At 40.0% G+C, this 17,590-nt stretch overlaps 1 protein-coding gene across 9 annotated transcripts in view; it reads right to left on the bottom strand.

Annotated features, from left to right (window-relative positions):
• Positions 1 to 17,328, bottom strand: part of FAM13C (family with sequence similarity 13 member C) — a 146,367-nt gene extending 129,039 nt beyond the window's left edge. For 4 of the 9 annotated variants that reach the window (XM_032842631.1, XM_032842640.1, XM_032842655.1 and 1 more), the window contains exons 1-3: positions 17,017 to 17,187; positions 11,733 to 11,789; positions 7,822 to 8,017 (exon numbers count right to left, since the gene is read on the bottom strand). In XM_032842631.1, coding sequence (XP_032698522.1) covers positions 7,822 to 8,017; positions 11,733 to 11,789; positions 17,017 to 17,078 — 315 coding nt within the window. In that variant the 5' untranslated portion in view covers positions 17,079 to 17,187. The other 5 variants (XM_032842590.1, XM_032842599.1, XM_032842608.1 and 2 more) reach the window with 3 other exon arrangements.
• Between the last annotated feature and the right edge of the window lie 262 nt (positions 17,329 to 17,590).

The raw sequence follows: 17,590 nt of genomic DNA, 5'->3' as shown, positions 1-17,590 counted from the left end.
TCAGCTGTACTAGTTTTCTTGCTTTATAGTTTGTACTTGCTTAGCGGTTCAATAACACATTTAGAAAAATATACATAAAGCAGATCCATGATTAGAAACAGAATCTTAGTTCCTTTCGGGGGAGAGGAGGGATGACCCAGAATTAACTATTGTCTTTTAATGTCAAGTCTAACACAGAAAGAATTAGACCTAGACTCTCCCAAAATAGAAATATAGTAAATACTTCATTGTTAGGTTATTTTGCCTGAAAAGTGTTTAGGGGGTTTTCATTTCGGCAGAAAAATTAAAATGCAAATTTCACAATCAGACCTGGATTCCTTTCCAGCCTCTTAACACATCTACTGGAGCCAAATGGAGGAAACCTAATGCTGATGTACACCAGACGGAACAGCTGGTCTCCCCAAGGAAGTGGATTAGCAGCATGATTCAGTACACAGCTCACTGCAGAAAAGCTCTCTATATAGCTTCCCAGTTTTTCTCTTCTGCTAAAATAGCCACCAGAGGGAAGGACAGAAGGTTGGTGCATTGCCTGATGCCAGCTGGTAGGAAATGAAGATGGGAAGACTTAATCTACCAATGCTAAAGCTAAAGGCCCTCTGGATAGTTATGAGGTCCTATACAGGTACTTGTTTCTGTTAGTCAAATCCAATGATCCTCAAAGCAGGTTGTTAGGGATTAATACTATAGTAATATAGAATTCTTTTTAACTTTTCACAAAATATTACACTATATATAATTTACTGTCTTTTTAAAAACTGGAAATGTTGGGGTGCCTGGGTGGCTCTGTCTTCAGCTCAGGGCATGATCCCAGAGTCCTGGGATTGAGCGCTGCAGCTGACTCCCTGCTCAGCGGGAAGCCCGCTTCTCCCTCTCCAACTCCTCCTGCTTGTGTTCCCACTCTCACTGTGTCTCTCTCTGTCAAATAAATAAATAAAATCTTTAAAAAATAAAAAAAAATGAAAACTGGAAATGTTACTTTTAATCAGTTGGGGAATGTCAATAAATGTGGATTTTTTGTTAAATATGGGTTTATACATTTTTATTGAATAATCAGGGAAGTGTGAATACAAGAAATTAATGTGAAACAAATAGTCTAGAAAAAGGTAGATATTATATGAAGAACAGAAAAAGCTGATCAAGACTGGTGGTCATACATAATAAATAGAAAGTATGCATGAAGGGAGTCTCACAGTAAATCAGCCCGAAAGTTTTCCAAGATGACAAATTACCCAGATATTCTAGACAGGAGAAATGAAAGCTCCAGAGATCACTGTTAGTCACAATGAGATATAATAAGACACACCTACAATTTTATTGAGATACAAATGACAATAACATTATATTAGATTCAAGTGTACAACAAAATAATTCAGTATTTATATATATATATGTATATGTATATACATATATATATATATATATATATATATAGTGAAATGACCACCACAATGCCACGTTAACGTCTATCACCATACATAGTTATAATTTTTCCTCTTGTGATAAAAACTTTTAAGATCTACTCTCTTAGCAACATTCATAGTAACCATGCTGTATACTATATCCCTATGACTTATTTATTTTCTATCTGTAAGTCTAAATTTTTTAACCATCTTCATCCATTTCATCTACCTTCCATATTTTATGTAATATATCACAAAATATTATAACAAATATAATCTATTGCCTTCAATAAGTTCTCCTCCCTAGAAAGAGTAATAATCTACTTTGATGAAGAATTTCTGCTTTAACACAAATACACAAGTCCTATTTTATCTTCAAATTAATCATATCAAACCATCAATAAAACCTGACCTTTCAGGAGACAAGTCATTGAATGGTTCTTTTCCAAGCCATTTTTTTGTTTTGTTTTTATAGCCCACCATCTAAGGAAGGCAGGGCTAAATAAGCAGCAAAGAAAATTGCAATTGACCTTGGTTCAAAATAGTCTCGTTATTTTTAATATCAAAATAGTCTCGTTATTTTTAATATCTTAACTTCTTTGAGGACATTCTTTTTTTTTTTTTAAGATTTTATTTATTTGACAGAGAGAGATCACAAGTAGGCAGAGAGGCAAGCAGAGAGAGAGAGAGAGGGAGGAGGAAGCAGGCTCCCTGCCCAGCAGAGAGCCCGATGCGGGACTCGATCCCAGGACCCTGAGATCATGACCTGAGCCGAAGGCAGCGGCTTAACCCGCCGAGCCACCCAGGCAGCCCCTTTGAGGACATTCTTGCATTGTCTTCTCGATTCTTGGACTTTCATTGGATAAGCAAATACACGTAAGTGACTTGCCCTTCTTCTTTTAAATCACTCATATATAGTGAGTATAAAATTAAACTTCAGATTCTGCTACTTTCACCCAGGGCGCCTCAGAGAAATGGCAAGATCAGGAGGAAAGCTGCTCGGAGTTAGATTTAAATCTGATCCTACAAAAACAAAATTTCTGAATCTGACTTTGGGATTGATGGGAAAGGAATGAAAGATCAAAACTTTCAACAGCTACCATCTGGCCCCTTCTCCCTTATCCATATCTCCATTTCCAACCTGATTAGGATCAGATTGGGGATCCACTCTGGGGTGCTGAATACAAACTTTTTGATAAGAGAACCCAGAAGGGCAATAGCTAAACATTTATGGTTCTGTTCAGCTGTGAAACAGGTTATTTTTAAGTCATAATGGTTGTGCCCACAGGGTCTTCACAGGTGCTTTTAGGGAATGATGATCAGAGCAAACCAGTCAGAACTGTGTCTTGATGGTGAAAAGTGTTGGGTAGGATTTAAAGTGTAAGTCTCAGTACCCCCAAATAAGTCCAGCTTCACAAACAGAACCACTGTCTCAACCTCAGTGCATGGTAAATCTGCTTAATGTTATATTTATCCTGTGATTGAAACTCTTATGAAATAGCTCTATCAACTTCTGTATTTGTTCAAGTCCTTATGGGATTTTGCCTGATGATACTAACCAACAACACTATAGTATTATCAGGGATAATTATAGTTATCATTTAAAATGCAGACTTGTTCACATTTGAATCTAACATCATCCAAGCTAGTGTTTTTCAATCAGAAGTGTATATCAGACTTTCCTATGGAGTTTAATAAAAATGCAGATGTCTAGGACATACACTAGACTTAGCAAATATTTTACTTTACATTCTTGACATGTTCTTTCAAGATTATTATATCTCTCGGTTTTTCCCTCTGTAAAAATTACATTTATCTATTTTTGTACAATCAGAAGCAAACTCCCTGACTTCTTTAAAAATAGATTTACTCATTATCCTTTGAAACATTCTGTCTAATTTGGGGGCAATGATTTTATTATCTTGTTTTGCATGTCACATCTATTCATTATTCTTATTATGAGCTCTCATCAGACTTTTCACATTTGAAAATGATCTGTAAAATAATCACAACCAGTTTCAGTTTCTATCATCTATACATGTTTATTTTCCTTAGATGCTTGCCTGCAGGTTCTACTACCAGCTTCAAGCCAGAGTTTTCAACTAAAAATACTTTCAACAGTCCCAGATGCTTCAAACAGTTGACATTTTCAAGGACAGACTCTTGGGTACAGGAATCTGATGCTCCAATAGGCTGAGTCAAGATTTATAAAACTTTCATGCTCCTGCTAACCCGAGATCAACAGCAACAAAAAATAATTGCATAAGACTGAATGCACTGATAAGGGAAATTTTACTATAGCTTTTTGTTTAGAATATTGTTATTTTAGTGTTCTGTTTACTGGATCTATGAGACAGTCCTTTCTCTACTTCATCTCACAATTTAGTAGATTCTTGTATTAACTATATTTTATTATTTTCTGTATTTTTGATGCCCTGGCCTCTGGAGCCCCACTCACTAGGAAGTACATTCTCCTAGGGCTAGCCAATTCTTAGAACATAAATGACTTGCCCAAGAGTGAACCTTTCACATGTAAACTAACCAATGCAGAGTCCATACTTGGAACCAACTCTTCTATCTGGCTCATACACTCCAGAAGGCAATATTCCTCTGCCTTAATCATCTGAACCAGGTACCGGAGAGTCCCTATACCTCAGAATCTACTGAAATGAATCAAACTCGTCAATCCTAAGACTGCATTACCCTGCCTCACCTTGCCTTTCCCATACAAACCACGTAAAGGCTTCTGCCTTGCTTTCCACCTGTCCCTTCCACTTTCTGACTAACCCTGGTGCTCCTTGGTCCTGCACAGCACAGCATGCTCCCTTTCCTCCTGAGACTGAGGAGTGGGAATCTTTTCAAAGAGCGGTCATCCTCTCATCACTTGGCCTCACCATTTATGAATAGTAATAATAATAAAACTGTATTTTAAAACCGCCCATTTAGGTAAAATGAGATGAAACATTTAAAAGTGATGTCTGAGTCTCACTTACCCCAGAGTTCAGATACTCACCCTGCATCCTGACCTTTTGTTGCAATGGGGTTAGTTCCTATATTCAATAATAATCTGTTTTCCTTTTACCAGAATAAAATTGAAAAATCTGTTATGTAACCAAAATCTTGCCTGGAATGCCATCCTGAGAAGGATTTTCATTGAATCATGTAGAACAGACCACCTTTAAGGAACAAAGTCTTTACTTACGTAGCCAATGCCTACAGGGGCCTCCTAGGATAACTGACCTGCTAACTGGTTTACAGGGTCCAACCTTACAGGTGGTATAAAGATGGTCACTTGCTGGCAAGCTAGAAACCTAATGTTATTTTGTGGATCTCAAGAAGAGAGTAATATATCCAAATGCATAGGTACTGCAGTTGAAACATCGTGGAGAGAGCTTCTTGAACTTAGCTCCAGACCTTGGGATTGCAAATAATAGAGGCATTGAAAGTCCAATCTGAGATCCCCCATGAAAACTCCCAAAGAAAAGTTAATATTGTAATTAGTCAATAGCAAATGACTTTACATTTTGCAAAGCATGCTTAACAAGGCCTATACAGTAAATTGACACTCTTGCTATGCCTATGTAGGCCAAACCTAATGAGACTAACCTTATTTTGTGATTAAGAATAATCTTTTCTTGAGATTCTTATGATCATAAGAGGTAAGAGAAGAATGTAAAGAAAAACTATAAATAAAAAACTATAAATAAAATCTTTAAAATTTAGCAGGTGTCCGGGCTAACTCATCCATCTGGATAATCTTTGCTTTTGTTTTTCTATGACTAGGCTATTTTTACAAGGCTGTAGACACAAAAGTGAACTTGTAGATACTGATGGCAAAGCAAATAATTCCTCATGTCCAAGAGAAAGTAACTGATTATCACGTCATGGATATTGTAAATTTTGCCAATTTTGTGTCCATTTGCAAATTTATTTCTGCATTCCTCATCAGACTACAAATATGTGATACTTTGCATTCTCTTTTGAACTGGTTGTACTATCTTACTGATTCCTTTGTTAATTAATAATTTAAATAAAATCTTTGATACACCTTTATTTCATATCTATAGGAGAGTCATGATTATATTCTGTTAAATGTAACTTTTAACAACTGAATAAGATCACACTTACATTTCACATCAAAAAAAAGATGATACAGTCATCTGTGCACCTCTCTTAACCAGTTTTGAATTATTCAACACATAATACTGAGTGACTACCACATGCTACAGGTCTAAAGAAAGACAAGAAGGACTGAATCACTGACCTTAAGAAACTTGCTCCTATGGAGCTAAGGTTTACCCAAACTTTGTCTAGCTTCAGCGGTCAATATCACAAAACTTCAAGGCAGAAAAAAAAAAACACACTTAGAAAATTCTCCCCAAAGTAATCTTTTCTAAATAGGTAATTACTGGTTAGCAGCACAATATAATCAGCAAAGGAAAAAAAAAAACCTCCAAAGCGAAATCATGGGTTTTATATAAAAATTAAGGTGTAATTAGTATAAGGGATTAGGTAAATCACTAGACTTATAGTTGGAAGATCTGCGTACCTTTTCTTAGAAACACTGTGCTTTTATGGAAAAGACCTTCCACTCAAGTTCTTCCAAATCTATTTAAAGAGGTTATATAATCCCTCTAATCCTTAATTTTTACATTTGAAAAAAATATATAATACCCATTCCATGGGATTGTGGTAAAGCATGGTACATGCCTGGAACATAGTAAATACCTAAATACATGTTAGCTGATTTTATTAATAATCTTATTTATAGAGTATTTATAGATTCAGTTCTTGTCAATACTCAACCAATGTTAATTCTCTCTCCCCAAAGAAAATAGGAAGAATGAACTGTTTCATATTTCTCCCATATATGGAAGATCTAAGATATTATTATCAAAGTTCTCTTTGGAGGGGATCTCATTGTGTGGATAGAGATGTTAGGAAGGAACTAAACATTTTACCTGCAGGCCAGGATTCCAATGCTGTACTATAAGCAAAGATAATACAAGCATATCTCTCCCCAGAAATCTCCCTGTGTTTGTGAGCAATGGATTGGAATTACATGCCGCATTAGCATCTTATTAGAAGTGACAACTGTATAATTTCTGAGAGCCAGGCTATAGGATGACAAGAAAGAAAACACTCTGGGAGACATGGCAGGTCACCCAATCCTCAAAGTGTCACAGGAGACGCTTAGCAGGAGATTCAAGCGCATCCCTAAGACCCATCAGACTATGGGGGTAGCCCTTTGGGTAACTGTATCCTCCTCAACACCACACTCCTAATCAGATTAAGCATGGGGTGCATTCAGTAATACGCAGTGTCTCAAGTTCATCGTAACTCAAACAGTATTTCGTATTCACTTCTGTCTGAAACTCAACTCAGTTAAAAATAATTACCACCCGGCTTTATGAATGCAAAGGGCACTTTCATTTTATTGCAAAATTAACTGACTAAATAAGAGTTCCTAATACCGAGGAAGAAATGAGCTAAAAATCACAAGACAAATAAGAAAATGACAAGGTCAAATAAGGTGTTCAGCCAAAGGTGTTCTAACAGGAAGATTAACCTGGTGTGCATTTGCTATATAGGACTGGACTTAAAGTTATACAATTAATCTGTTACATGTAGAACCTCCCACATTATTTTTAAGGTTTAAATGTTAACAAAAAAGCAAAGTTAATATTAATGAAGCACCCCTGTCCCCAAAACTGTATTACAAGTATAATCTCATTAACCTCCTAGTAAGGTAAAAGTGGATTATATTCATTTAATCTTTTTTTTAAAGCATCATAAATTAAGAAGTTTTCTAAGATTTAAAAACATCACATCTTGGCTACATCCCTCTACAACTTGAGAAAGTTTTAAAAAAATTAGAAAATGTAAATGTACTACCCAAATCGAATGGGGAAAAAAAATGCTTCATCCATTCAATTAAATACTTACTGACCTCAAAGAACCTGATACTACACACATACAAACAGGCACGTGCGCACTTGAATAAATTTACCCAAGTCTGCTAAAGGGCAGCTAAGGTGAGTGGCTCTGGGTAAACTTGGGATTTTTGATTTGCTAAAAAGAAATCTCCAAGTTCGGGGCAAGAGCTGCATGACCTGGTTAAGCGAAGAATGCTGGAGATCCTCCTCCACTCTCCGCTGCAAGAATGCAGCACCGCCTCTGAACCACTGTCGAAGCCCAGGGCGTAAGGTATCCGTTTGAAGGGGAGCTAGATTACCAGCCTGCTGAGCACCCTGCGCTGGGAGTGCCATCCCTGCGTCCCAGGCCGGCGGTATGCACACGGACCCGGTCAAGCTCGCTCACCACCTCCTGCAAAAGAACGCGCTCATACTGCCTGCCAGAGCGGTGCCCTCGTGGGAGAAGCACCCACTTGGCAAAGGCCTGGGGAGGTAGAGCCCGCTACCTGACTTTCTCCGTGGCTCCTCCCGCTCTCCGCCTTGAGCAGGGTCTTGGGCTTCCGGGACTTGAAGTTGCCCATGCTGGGTCGCAGCACGCCGTCCACCTGCACGGGCTGCTCTACATGCTGCGGAGGCGACGGCGGCGCGGGCTCCTCTAGGAGAGCCCTGGCGTCGGGGTAGTTTTCTTTATTGTCTTCATCTCTAAAACAGGAAAGACCCAATTTAGAAAGCACCCAAAAAAGTAATACACTGCTGCGGGAAAGCGGGGCTGGAACACTCACTGCTGCTCTATTTATAGGGTATCTAGCAAAATGTTTAGGGTAGACTTAGTTTCACAGGAATAAGAACCTAAGAAATGTGAATTTCACTGTTTGGATCATTCCACCTTACCTTCTCCTCTTTACAAGTGGATACATACTTTTTTTTTTTTTTTTTTTGGCAGTTGTGGCTTTGCGCATGATATCATATTTGTTCTTAATTTTTCACTTCAAGATGCTTTGATGTATGTATTTTTTCTAACAAAAATGTGGGATTCGGGTTAGAGATTGTCAGCCCAGTTTTACAGATTAAGACCCTAGAACTCAGGGGCACTTGGGCGGCTCAGGTCATGATCTCAGGGTCAGGAGATCAAGCTCCAGGAGAGCTGCAAGCAGGGTGTGGAGCCTGCTTAGGATTCTCTCTCTTCACCACCCTTCTCTCGAAAAAAGACAAGAAAAAAAAAAAAAGGAAAAAGAAAAAAACTCTAAAACTCAGAGAATAAATGAAGTTCCTGGGAAGAGCTAATTCACCCAGAGACCTGGAGTGCTAGCTAGGTCTTCAGTCTCTCCTGCATATATGGACTTGATTTAAGGCATGATACTTCCTCCTTGCTGGCATGTTTAGAATCATCTCCCTACAATTTTCAAAAGCCTCTAGAAGTTTAACAGGGTCCATTTTGATAGGAAACATGCTACTTGGATAAAATATAAAACAAGGGCCATGTTTTACCCAACAAAACCACCTGAACAACACCTTCTGTGCGCACTCAAAGATCCTTGTCCAGGTTCCATCAGTGTGGAATTGCTGCGGTGACGAAACGGGCCGGTGTCACCTTCACACAGCTAGTGGTGTCACACACACAGCCACTTTTAACTTTCACTAACCAAGCAAATTTATACAATATAACCTACTCTTTCAATTTCTTCCAAGTAGTGACATAACACTTTTATTGAAGCCATTAGTCCCTCTTAAATCTAGATGCACTTCTTTTCTAACTTTGCTAAGAATCCAGGGATATAACCCAATGGGGTGTCCTCTTTATACAATTAATATTATCATTCTTAATCCACTGGCAATCATTTGGTACTAGATCATATAATTCTCTTGGGTGACCACTTCCCCTCAGTGGTGTTTTTCCCTCCCATTCCCTAATCGGAGCATCTGTAAAAGATTTTGGTAAGGTCAGATAGGAAAAAATTCCTTGTAGCTCAAGGACACACAAAGCCAAGAGACAAGACCAACAAAGAAAGGATTTCTATGCCCACTGTTCAAGATGCTTTTTCGCAAATAAAACAGAGATTAAACTCACTAAACTGTTATCAGGAAGATGAACTCCAGTTAGCCTCTGGGAAAAAGATCAAAGCAAACATCAAGGATAGGAATTCTGGAGCATGACCCAGGGTGCAACTGGGCAAAGTGTGGAAATAAAACTACATGAAACAGTTAATTTTAAGCCCCCGGACAAACTTCATAATGCCTGGTAAAGGAGAACCCAACAAGTGAAATAATTATTCAAATGAAATATTAATAACTGAAAAAAAGTTAAACAGAAAGTCAGTGCCAATGACACTGGTTAATATTTTCCCTTAAGAGTGATTATAATTTATTTATTTACTTACTTATTTACTTATTTTTAGAGAGAGAAAGAGAGAGGTCGGGGAAGGAGTAGAGGGGAAGAGAGAGGAAGGGGGAAAGAATCCCAAGTGTACTCCGCACTGAACCAGATGCCTGATGAGGGGCTTGATCTCACTACCCTGAGATCGTCACCCTGTGATCACGACCTGAGCTGAAACTAAGAGTCAAACGCTCAACCGAGTCACCCAGGTGCTCCAAGATCAATTACAATTTTAAAAATTCTAAGTCACTAATGGATTTGGAAACCAATATCAAACCATAAGTTGGAACTGTACTAGTTCATGTGAAATGCATTTCTCTCACTGGAAACAATGTTCATCCCCATACTCTATGCTCCTGGGTGAGAAACAAAAGGGAGAACATCTGCCTTTACAGGAAACCTAAATATTCCTTCAAGGAGGATTCTAGAATATTAAGATCAGGAAGAAAAACTCATTTTTCAAATCTAAAATGGTTCTTTTGTTAGACTCACCCCTTAAACAATACCTGGACTTCATTTTTATATATTTTCAAGGTGCCCGAATTCACCTCCTTGACTTGCAAAGCAAAGAAGGTTGGTGTGGGGAAGCAAAGAACATCTTTCTCTCATTATACAAATACCTAAACACAAACAGTCATCTTTAAAAATACACTTCTAACCTGTTACTGGTTTCTCAGAATCTCCAAAGCAGGAAAGTACAAGTTATATAATTTATGCCTCTACTTAGTGGAATCAATCATAACTGGGAATGAGTCTGAAAGATCCTCCTCTATAATAGTTGCATAGCCTGGGCCACAGCACATCACCTCTCGGACCCTCAGCCATGAGATGGCTCTCTCTCTACCTGGCAGAGATCATACATGCCCTGTGAAATACCTACCATACAAAGCTGGCTCAAGGCCACAGCTCAATAAATGGGAGCTATTGTTACTTTAATGGGGTTTTAGTCAAGTGGTTATTTGCAAAGAAAAGACTGAGGGTTCTTTTTAGTCTCCCCAATACCTCCAGGATAAATTCCAGACTCCTTAGTGAGGAACACCAACCCTTTGAAATCAGGTCTTTGTTTATCTCTGGAGCTTTACTTCTTATCACTCTTGGCCTCACTCCCAAATGTTCTCAAGCTTCCTGCCATCCTGAACTTCCTGCTATTCCTACAACTCTATTTTCTCTACCTTCTGTTGGCTTTCCAGCAAGCCGTTCCTTCTGCTTGGTAGCATCATCTTTTTCTTAGCCTCATATCCTCCTACTCGCCACCCCCCCGCCGCCCACACACACATACAAAGTCATGTGCTACCATAATTTTCTTCAGGAATCCATCCCAGAAACCTCTCTGGGCTATTTGGTCCTTCTAAATGAATCCTCTGTCTACCTCTAGTAAACGATCACTTAACGTACTACAGCATCATCGTCTACATGGACTGGTTTCTGGCACACAAAATAGGCCTTCGACAATTGTTTGTTATCCAACAAATGGACCCAACAGTCAGAGAGACCGGAGCCCAAATTCTGCCGCATAGTAGCTATGTTAGTTTGGATGAGCTATAATCCTTCTGAGCCTCAGTTTCCCCACCTCCAGGAGGAGGAGGGAAACATCGACGTCCTTTCAGTTGTTTAAATTAAATAATAAAATGTATGTGAAAATGCTCTGAACAAAGCAAATGTGGAAGAAATGGTTAACTATGAAGGTTTTGCCATATCATGAACCCCTTGATGACCAAGACCGTACTCCAAACACTCAGTGATGTGTTTGATAAATAAATCTATAACCTCTTCCATAGGGTCTATGATGGGAACACTGAGATGGGATAATCAATCTTGAATTCAGCAGACATTTACTGTGCATTCCCCACATAAAAGGCACTGTCTCGGGTACTAAGGGGACTACCCCAGAACGGACATGACAAAACTTAAGAACTGATATTTTATTAAAAAAACTTATACACAAAAACAGCTGATTCTTAGATTCAAAGAAAAGGCTAACTACTCCAGACACACATGGTTTCTGTCCTTCATAATTAAGAACCAAGCAATAGTGGGTCATACCTGATACTGGAGCAATCAGTCTGGTCTTCATGTAGGGAGGCTGTGTCTTCGTCACACCTGGAGAGAAGGAACAAAACCACATCAGTTCCAACTGTCTGCAGCAGCAGAAGCCGCAAGAGTCTAGAGTTAGATTAGCACGGTAAACTAAAAAATAGAACAACCCTCACCACTCTCTCTCAGACTAGCTCCAATTCCCAGCATGTCTACGCGGTAATGATACCAATGTGGTCATGTTATGTCATCTTAAAAGCTCAGAACCAGAAGTAATACTCTTGTTTCATCCACTGCTCAGCACCACCTAAACTAACAAGATCTTGGCAAGGACCCAGCTGTTCGAAGCACTTGAGGGGACATCTAACACCAAGATTGGTGAGTTCTTCCTGGCTCAAAAAGAGACTACTGCATGCCTGCTGAAATATCCCCTGCTTCAGACTAGCTTCTTCCATTGACCTCCAGACTTTTTCAATCCCATTCCTTATCACAAAACTTCTGGAATAACCCAGTGAAAAATTCATGGCTCTTCTATACTGAAAAATGTGCAGTGTTCCACACTGCCTGGGGGCCTCTAAAGTAAGACCATTCTCTCACTCGAGTGTAGAGCCTTTGTTCTTGTTCTCAGCCATTTCCACCCTCCTCCAGCCTGGAATGCTTTTTCCACCTTCAACTCCTACTCATCCTTCATTGCCCAAGTGACGTCTCATAAGCTCCATGATATTTCCCAGCCAAGTTCACCCACAGGCCACATACCTACTTTAAAACTTAATACATAAATGTTTACTCTATATCCTGAGATTTTGGTAACCAACTGTATCTTGCCTCACACAGCTATGTAATTCCTCTGTACCTCTGACATCTCTTCAATTAGTTGTTAATTCCATGAAAAGAAATGCCTTTTTTTCTAGACACACTGTCCCAGTGCCCACAGTGCTACCCCCAAAGTAGCATTCAAAAATAATTGAACAGAATCATTAAGTCTGACCCTCAGCAAGACTGGAAGTACTTTAACATGTACTACCCTTCAGGTACTCGTTAACTATTAGACCTGTGCGTTTCAAACTTTTTGGGACTCAGAACTGACCAGTTCATTTTCTATTTCCAATCTGCTATGGTAGTTTGGTAAAAATGTTGCAGGAATGCCAAATTCCCTTAGAAGTTATTAAATGCTTACTCCCTATTTCTGTACTTTCCTGGTCTCAGGTAAGTTACAAACAATTTGGGGGCCAGTACTTCCAGTAGTACTACTTCTAAAGGACACAAAGTTGAAAAAGACCTGGACCTTGCTCGGATAGAGTGACAATGTAATGAGTGGACAAAAATAAGTAAGTATCTACATACATAAATATAACCAAATATAATAATAATATCCATACTACATGAAATCATTTAAAATTTTTAAATATTCCTTACTTGCAACATTACATAATTTATCTATAGAACAAACTGATATAAGCTCCAGTCCTCTTCCCTTACTATCCCTTTTAAATTATGTACTTTAAGGAATTAAACAAAAGCCATGTAGATCCTAACTCTGCCTGCTGAAATATCTTGTTCCTCCTGCCAGTTAAAAACAAACAAACAAACAAAAATCAGTCAACTTAACACAGTACTCTTTTTAACGAAATAATTAAATTTTCTTGCTTTCTCATGTTTTTGACTGTCAGTAAACCATTCTATTTCATGAAAATAACAATTGAATTCATAAGTATTGCCTTGTTCTCCTCTGTTAGAGTCATTCACTTTAATAGATCATCTAGACATTGTAGTGTGAATGAAAATGTTTCCCAATAAGAGTAACCTCGCTAAGTAGAAAAATCAGCGAAGAAGAGAAACCTAGGATTTTTGCATCCAAAGATCTAGGGTTCAATCAGAGGTTCAACCCTAGAGCTCAACAATACCTATTGTTTGGGAATTTGGCAAGAACTTTTTTTTCTCCCCTTCACTTGATTCATTAACCTTTCTTTTCAAAGTACAATTAGGTAAAAATGGAAACTCGGCATCAGAACATACAAACTTGCACATGCTTTCTTAAGGATGAGGCCAGACCCTAATTAATTGATCATATTTTCAGGCCTATTGAATGACTTTAGTTCCTCCTCAAGGAAACACAATTCCTAGGTCACAGATACAGTAATGATATAGATCTGTCTACAGACTTATATGGGCACGTATACCCGCTCCTTTAGTTCAGCTGGGTTGTACATTTGCTCTGATGACCAGTAAGTTTTATCGAAGTAACATGTCCTTTGTGACTCTTCTACCGATTCCTTAAACAGGAGCCCCTTGTGCAATGTTGGCCCAGTTGTAAAGCTGGATTCCTCAGTGGCAATCCAAATCCAGACATCCCCATTCCGGCAAGAAAACCAGCTCAGACCAAGTGCCCAACTGGTGGGATGCACATGGCATCCTCTTCCTGCATTGTAGCCCCAGTACAGGAATTTAAAGACAAATGAGTGTGGGCCCCACAGGTACCTCAGCCTCACTAGATCAGGTAGTCCCTGGGGGTGAGGCCCAGGAACGTGAATTTGTAAACCAGGTTGCCTCCCAAACACACACAAACATAAGAAGTATGATTCTAAGATGTTTAACACTGACCTGAAGTTTTTTACAAAACCCAGATCAGAACTGAGCTAACTCCAACACCATCACCCATTCTAGGTTCTTACTTTGGGATAAAGCCTGAGAAACTAGATCTTTCCCAAGTCCCAACCCCCTTCCCCAGTTCACAGTGATAATCAGTTGATTTTGAGAACCACTGCTTCCGATGATAACTAATTCATTGCAAAATGTACGGCTGGCCAGGCTTCATTTCACGTATCAGCGTAGCCAGGACAACATAGAAAATGACCGTGGAAAAACAGATGAAAGGAACATGCAGATACAGAAGGGAAGGCCAAGGCCACTCTGATCTTGGAAGAATTTGGTTAGAAAAAGAAACTGCATTGGTCCAGAGCTGCCCAGACAATGCCAGGCCTGGAAAAACCTGAGAAGAGAATAAAATCTATCCTTGAGTCTCTCCCAATTCCCCTTCCCTTTGACTCTAATAGGACCCCCAAGACTGACCAGACTGACCCCTAACAGGCTAGACTACCTGGCAACATAATTTATGTTAAAGCATTAATGACAACTTGAATCTGCCTCCCAGGGGCACAAATTTTTTAATTTCCATTTTAATAATGGTCACCACCAGAAGCCTTAATCCCAAAGAAATCATCTCTAAGTATAATTTCAGACACTAAGGAAATAAGTGAATGTGGGTAGCAGGAAATAGGAGGGGATGGGGAAAGGAAGGAGAGGAAGTTTTCAGGCAAGTGCTTCCTCCGTGTCCATTAAGACCACACCCAAATATTTACTGAGCACCTGCTACATCTGTGTGTTGGGACAGAGATAGCAGTCCTGTTGGCTTTGGGGTAATGCCCAAAGAACCAAGGAAAATACTTCATGTAACGGAGGAGAGGAGAAAATGTATTATTAGACCATGACAGGTTTTCAATGAGCCTACTGTGTGTTGTGTTACACCTGCGAAGCTTTTGGTAGGTTTTAAATATGCTCCTTGGATTTTTAGATTAGCCAGATGGCATTCCAGTTGTCACTCAGGGTCTTTTAAAATAAATCACGGTCACTTCTCTGAAAACAACAACAGGATCTTATGCAATCAGAACTCCTTGAGGAGTGTCCAAAGAAAGGTACCAGCCTTTCCCCACAATTAAGTGAAAAACCTTTTCAAAAAAATTGTCCATGTGAAATCTGGGACTGAGTGTCTCCATTTTGGAAGCTTCTATGCCCAGGGCTGAGTCTGGGGACTCAGCCACACAGGGTTCCCAAGAATCAGGCACAGAAAGCGCTGGGTGTTTATAAGCCCAGCCCAGGGAGGGGAGCAGCCCCTGTGCACCTGAATCAGGAAGTCACAGCCTATCTTTGGCCTGTACATTTTGGCACACATCCCTCCCCCTCTCCCAGGCTTTTGGAAAAGCCACAGTTGCAGCAATCTCATTAACAGATGTGGGTCTCTATGAGTATTTCACATGTCATATATTTTACATGACATCTTCTAAAAGTCAAGCCCGGGTTGTTTTTTTTAAGTAACTCCACTTAAGTGAGCCCAAAGCTTGGCACTAAGAGGACAGCTTATCCAAACACAAAAACAAAAGGATGTGGGAAACAAGAGGGCCTGGGAAGCCCTGCAAAATCTTACCCCTCCATCTCCGAGTCACTGTGACAGTGGTAAGACGTGACACTCTCCTATCCATTCCCACATTTACTTGCTTTTTGGGAAACTTTAGCAAACACTTCCTAAGTTACTGGGCTTTCTGTATCAAACTTGCAACATTTTTTAAACATAGTTCAGTATGCAACCTTATATATCCCTTTTTCCTGAAAAGCTGCTGAGTGAGTTCTACCAAGAGGTCCCAGAAGTAAACATCACGAGTTAATCTAAAGAAAGACTGCTAAATGAAGTGTAGGTATTTAATATATATGTAAATTTTATATAAATTACATATAATATTAGTAAAATATACTACCTATTAATTTTTAACATATATGTATCATATCGTATCAGGAAAACATATTAAGGAAGGGATAACAAGAATTAAAACCATGAAGTATAAACTGTCTAATAAAAAAAATACTATGACTGCTGGCATTCAGTAAAATATTATACTCCTTCATCCCATGTTCAAATGATATTAGTTGCCCCAATCAGCAGCTTTAACCAGAGGACAAGAAGATGCATTTCTCCTAAGCCAGATCTTTGAGGTCAGAAGACAAAACTGACAAAGGGCACCCAAGAAAAGTTCACTGTGTCTTAAAAATCTGTAGACAAGAGAGGGTGAGAATAAGTTTAGCCTGTTTATCACATGTTGGAATTCGACTCAAGTCATTTCACATCTATCTCCTATTTGTTGTAAATGTATACAGCCTGCTCCGTGAAAACTGACACCAATGTTGGCAAAATACAACAAAGCTTCCTTTCTGACACGTCAAACAGATTTTATTTAAAAAAAAAAAAAATCTGAGCTCCAAGAACACAAATCGTAGAGCACTGAGCTCCTGCAAGCAATTAGCTTGTTATAATATCTCTCCCACAGCTACTAAAAGGCTATTTCAACCTGTAAAGATTTCTGGGCCCCATCAGTCAGCACCTCTCACGGTCTTCACAGCCCCAGATTACGGGAGACAATGCATCTAATACGAAGAGCGGCTGGGGACGGTGGAGGATACCTTCACGATAGTTGCTTCCAGAGAAAGGCATGCAAGTGTTATTTTAATGGCAAGAATCACTTACTCTGTTACAGCGGTGCTGCTGAAGGAATTATCCTGAAGGCTGAAACAGAAACAAGAAAACATCAGCCAAGTCCGGCCGGGGAGCCGTCTCCCTGATTGCTCTCCGGGAGTTAGAGCATACACACAAACATGGCATTGCAAGGCAAGTCTCAGGGCTCGCCCGGCACGCTCGCTCTACCTTGGGCTGCTGTCTGCACATGCTCGTAACGACACCCCCAGCTGGGGCCCAGCCGCACGGGCGAACCACAAAGCCCGGCAGCCCGCGAGGCTGCGGGGACAGAGCTGGGCGGGGCGGGGAGCGGCGGCAGGGCCGGCCCCGGGCTCCCAGCAAGGAGCGCCTGGGGAGTCACGGCGACCCCGACCTCGCCAGCCCCGCGCGGCGTTTAATCCAGGCTTCTCGGTGCCAGCCACCCCCGGGCTGGCAATGGGAAAGCCCAACCGTTCCTGCCTAGGTGCTGAAATCCCTGGGGGACTTGCTTTCTTCCAGACGTCTCCTGCCAATTTTACACAGCTACCCCCTCTAGGGATGGGAGGCTGGCAGAAATTCATCCGTCGGGAGGGAACCAGAACCGGGA

The sequence above is a fragment of the Lontra canadensis genome, unplaced genomic scaffold (assembly GCF_010015895.1).
Source record: "Lontra canadensis isolate GAN:19392208 unplaced genomic scaffold, GSC_riverotter_1.0 scaffold3, whole genome shotgun sequence".
NCBI lineage: Eukaryota > Metazoa > Chordata > Mammalia > Carnivora > Mustelidae > Lontra > Lontra canadensis.
The sequence above is the reverse complement of the archived record's forward strand: the minus strand, read 5'-3'. Positions and strand labels throughout refer to the sequence as shown.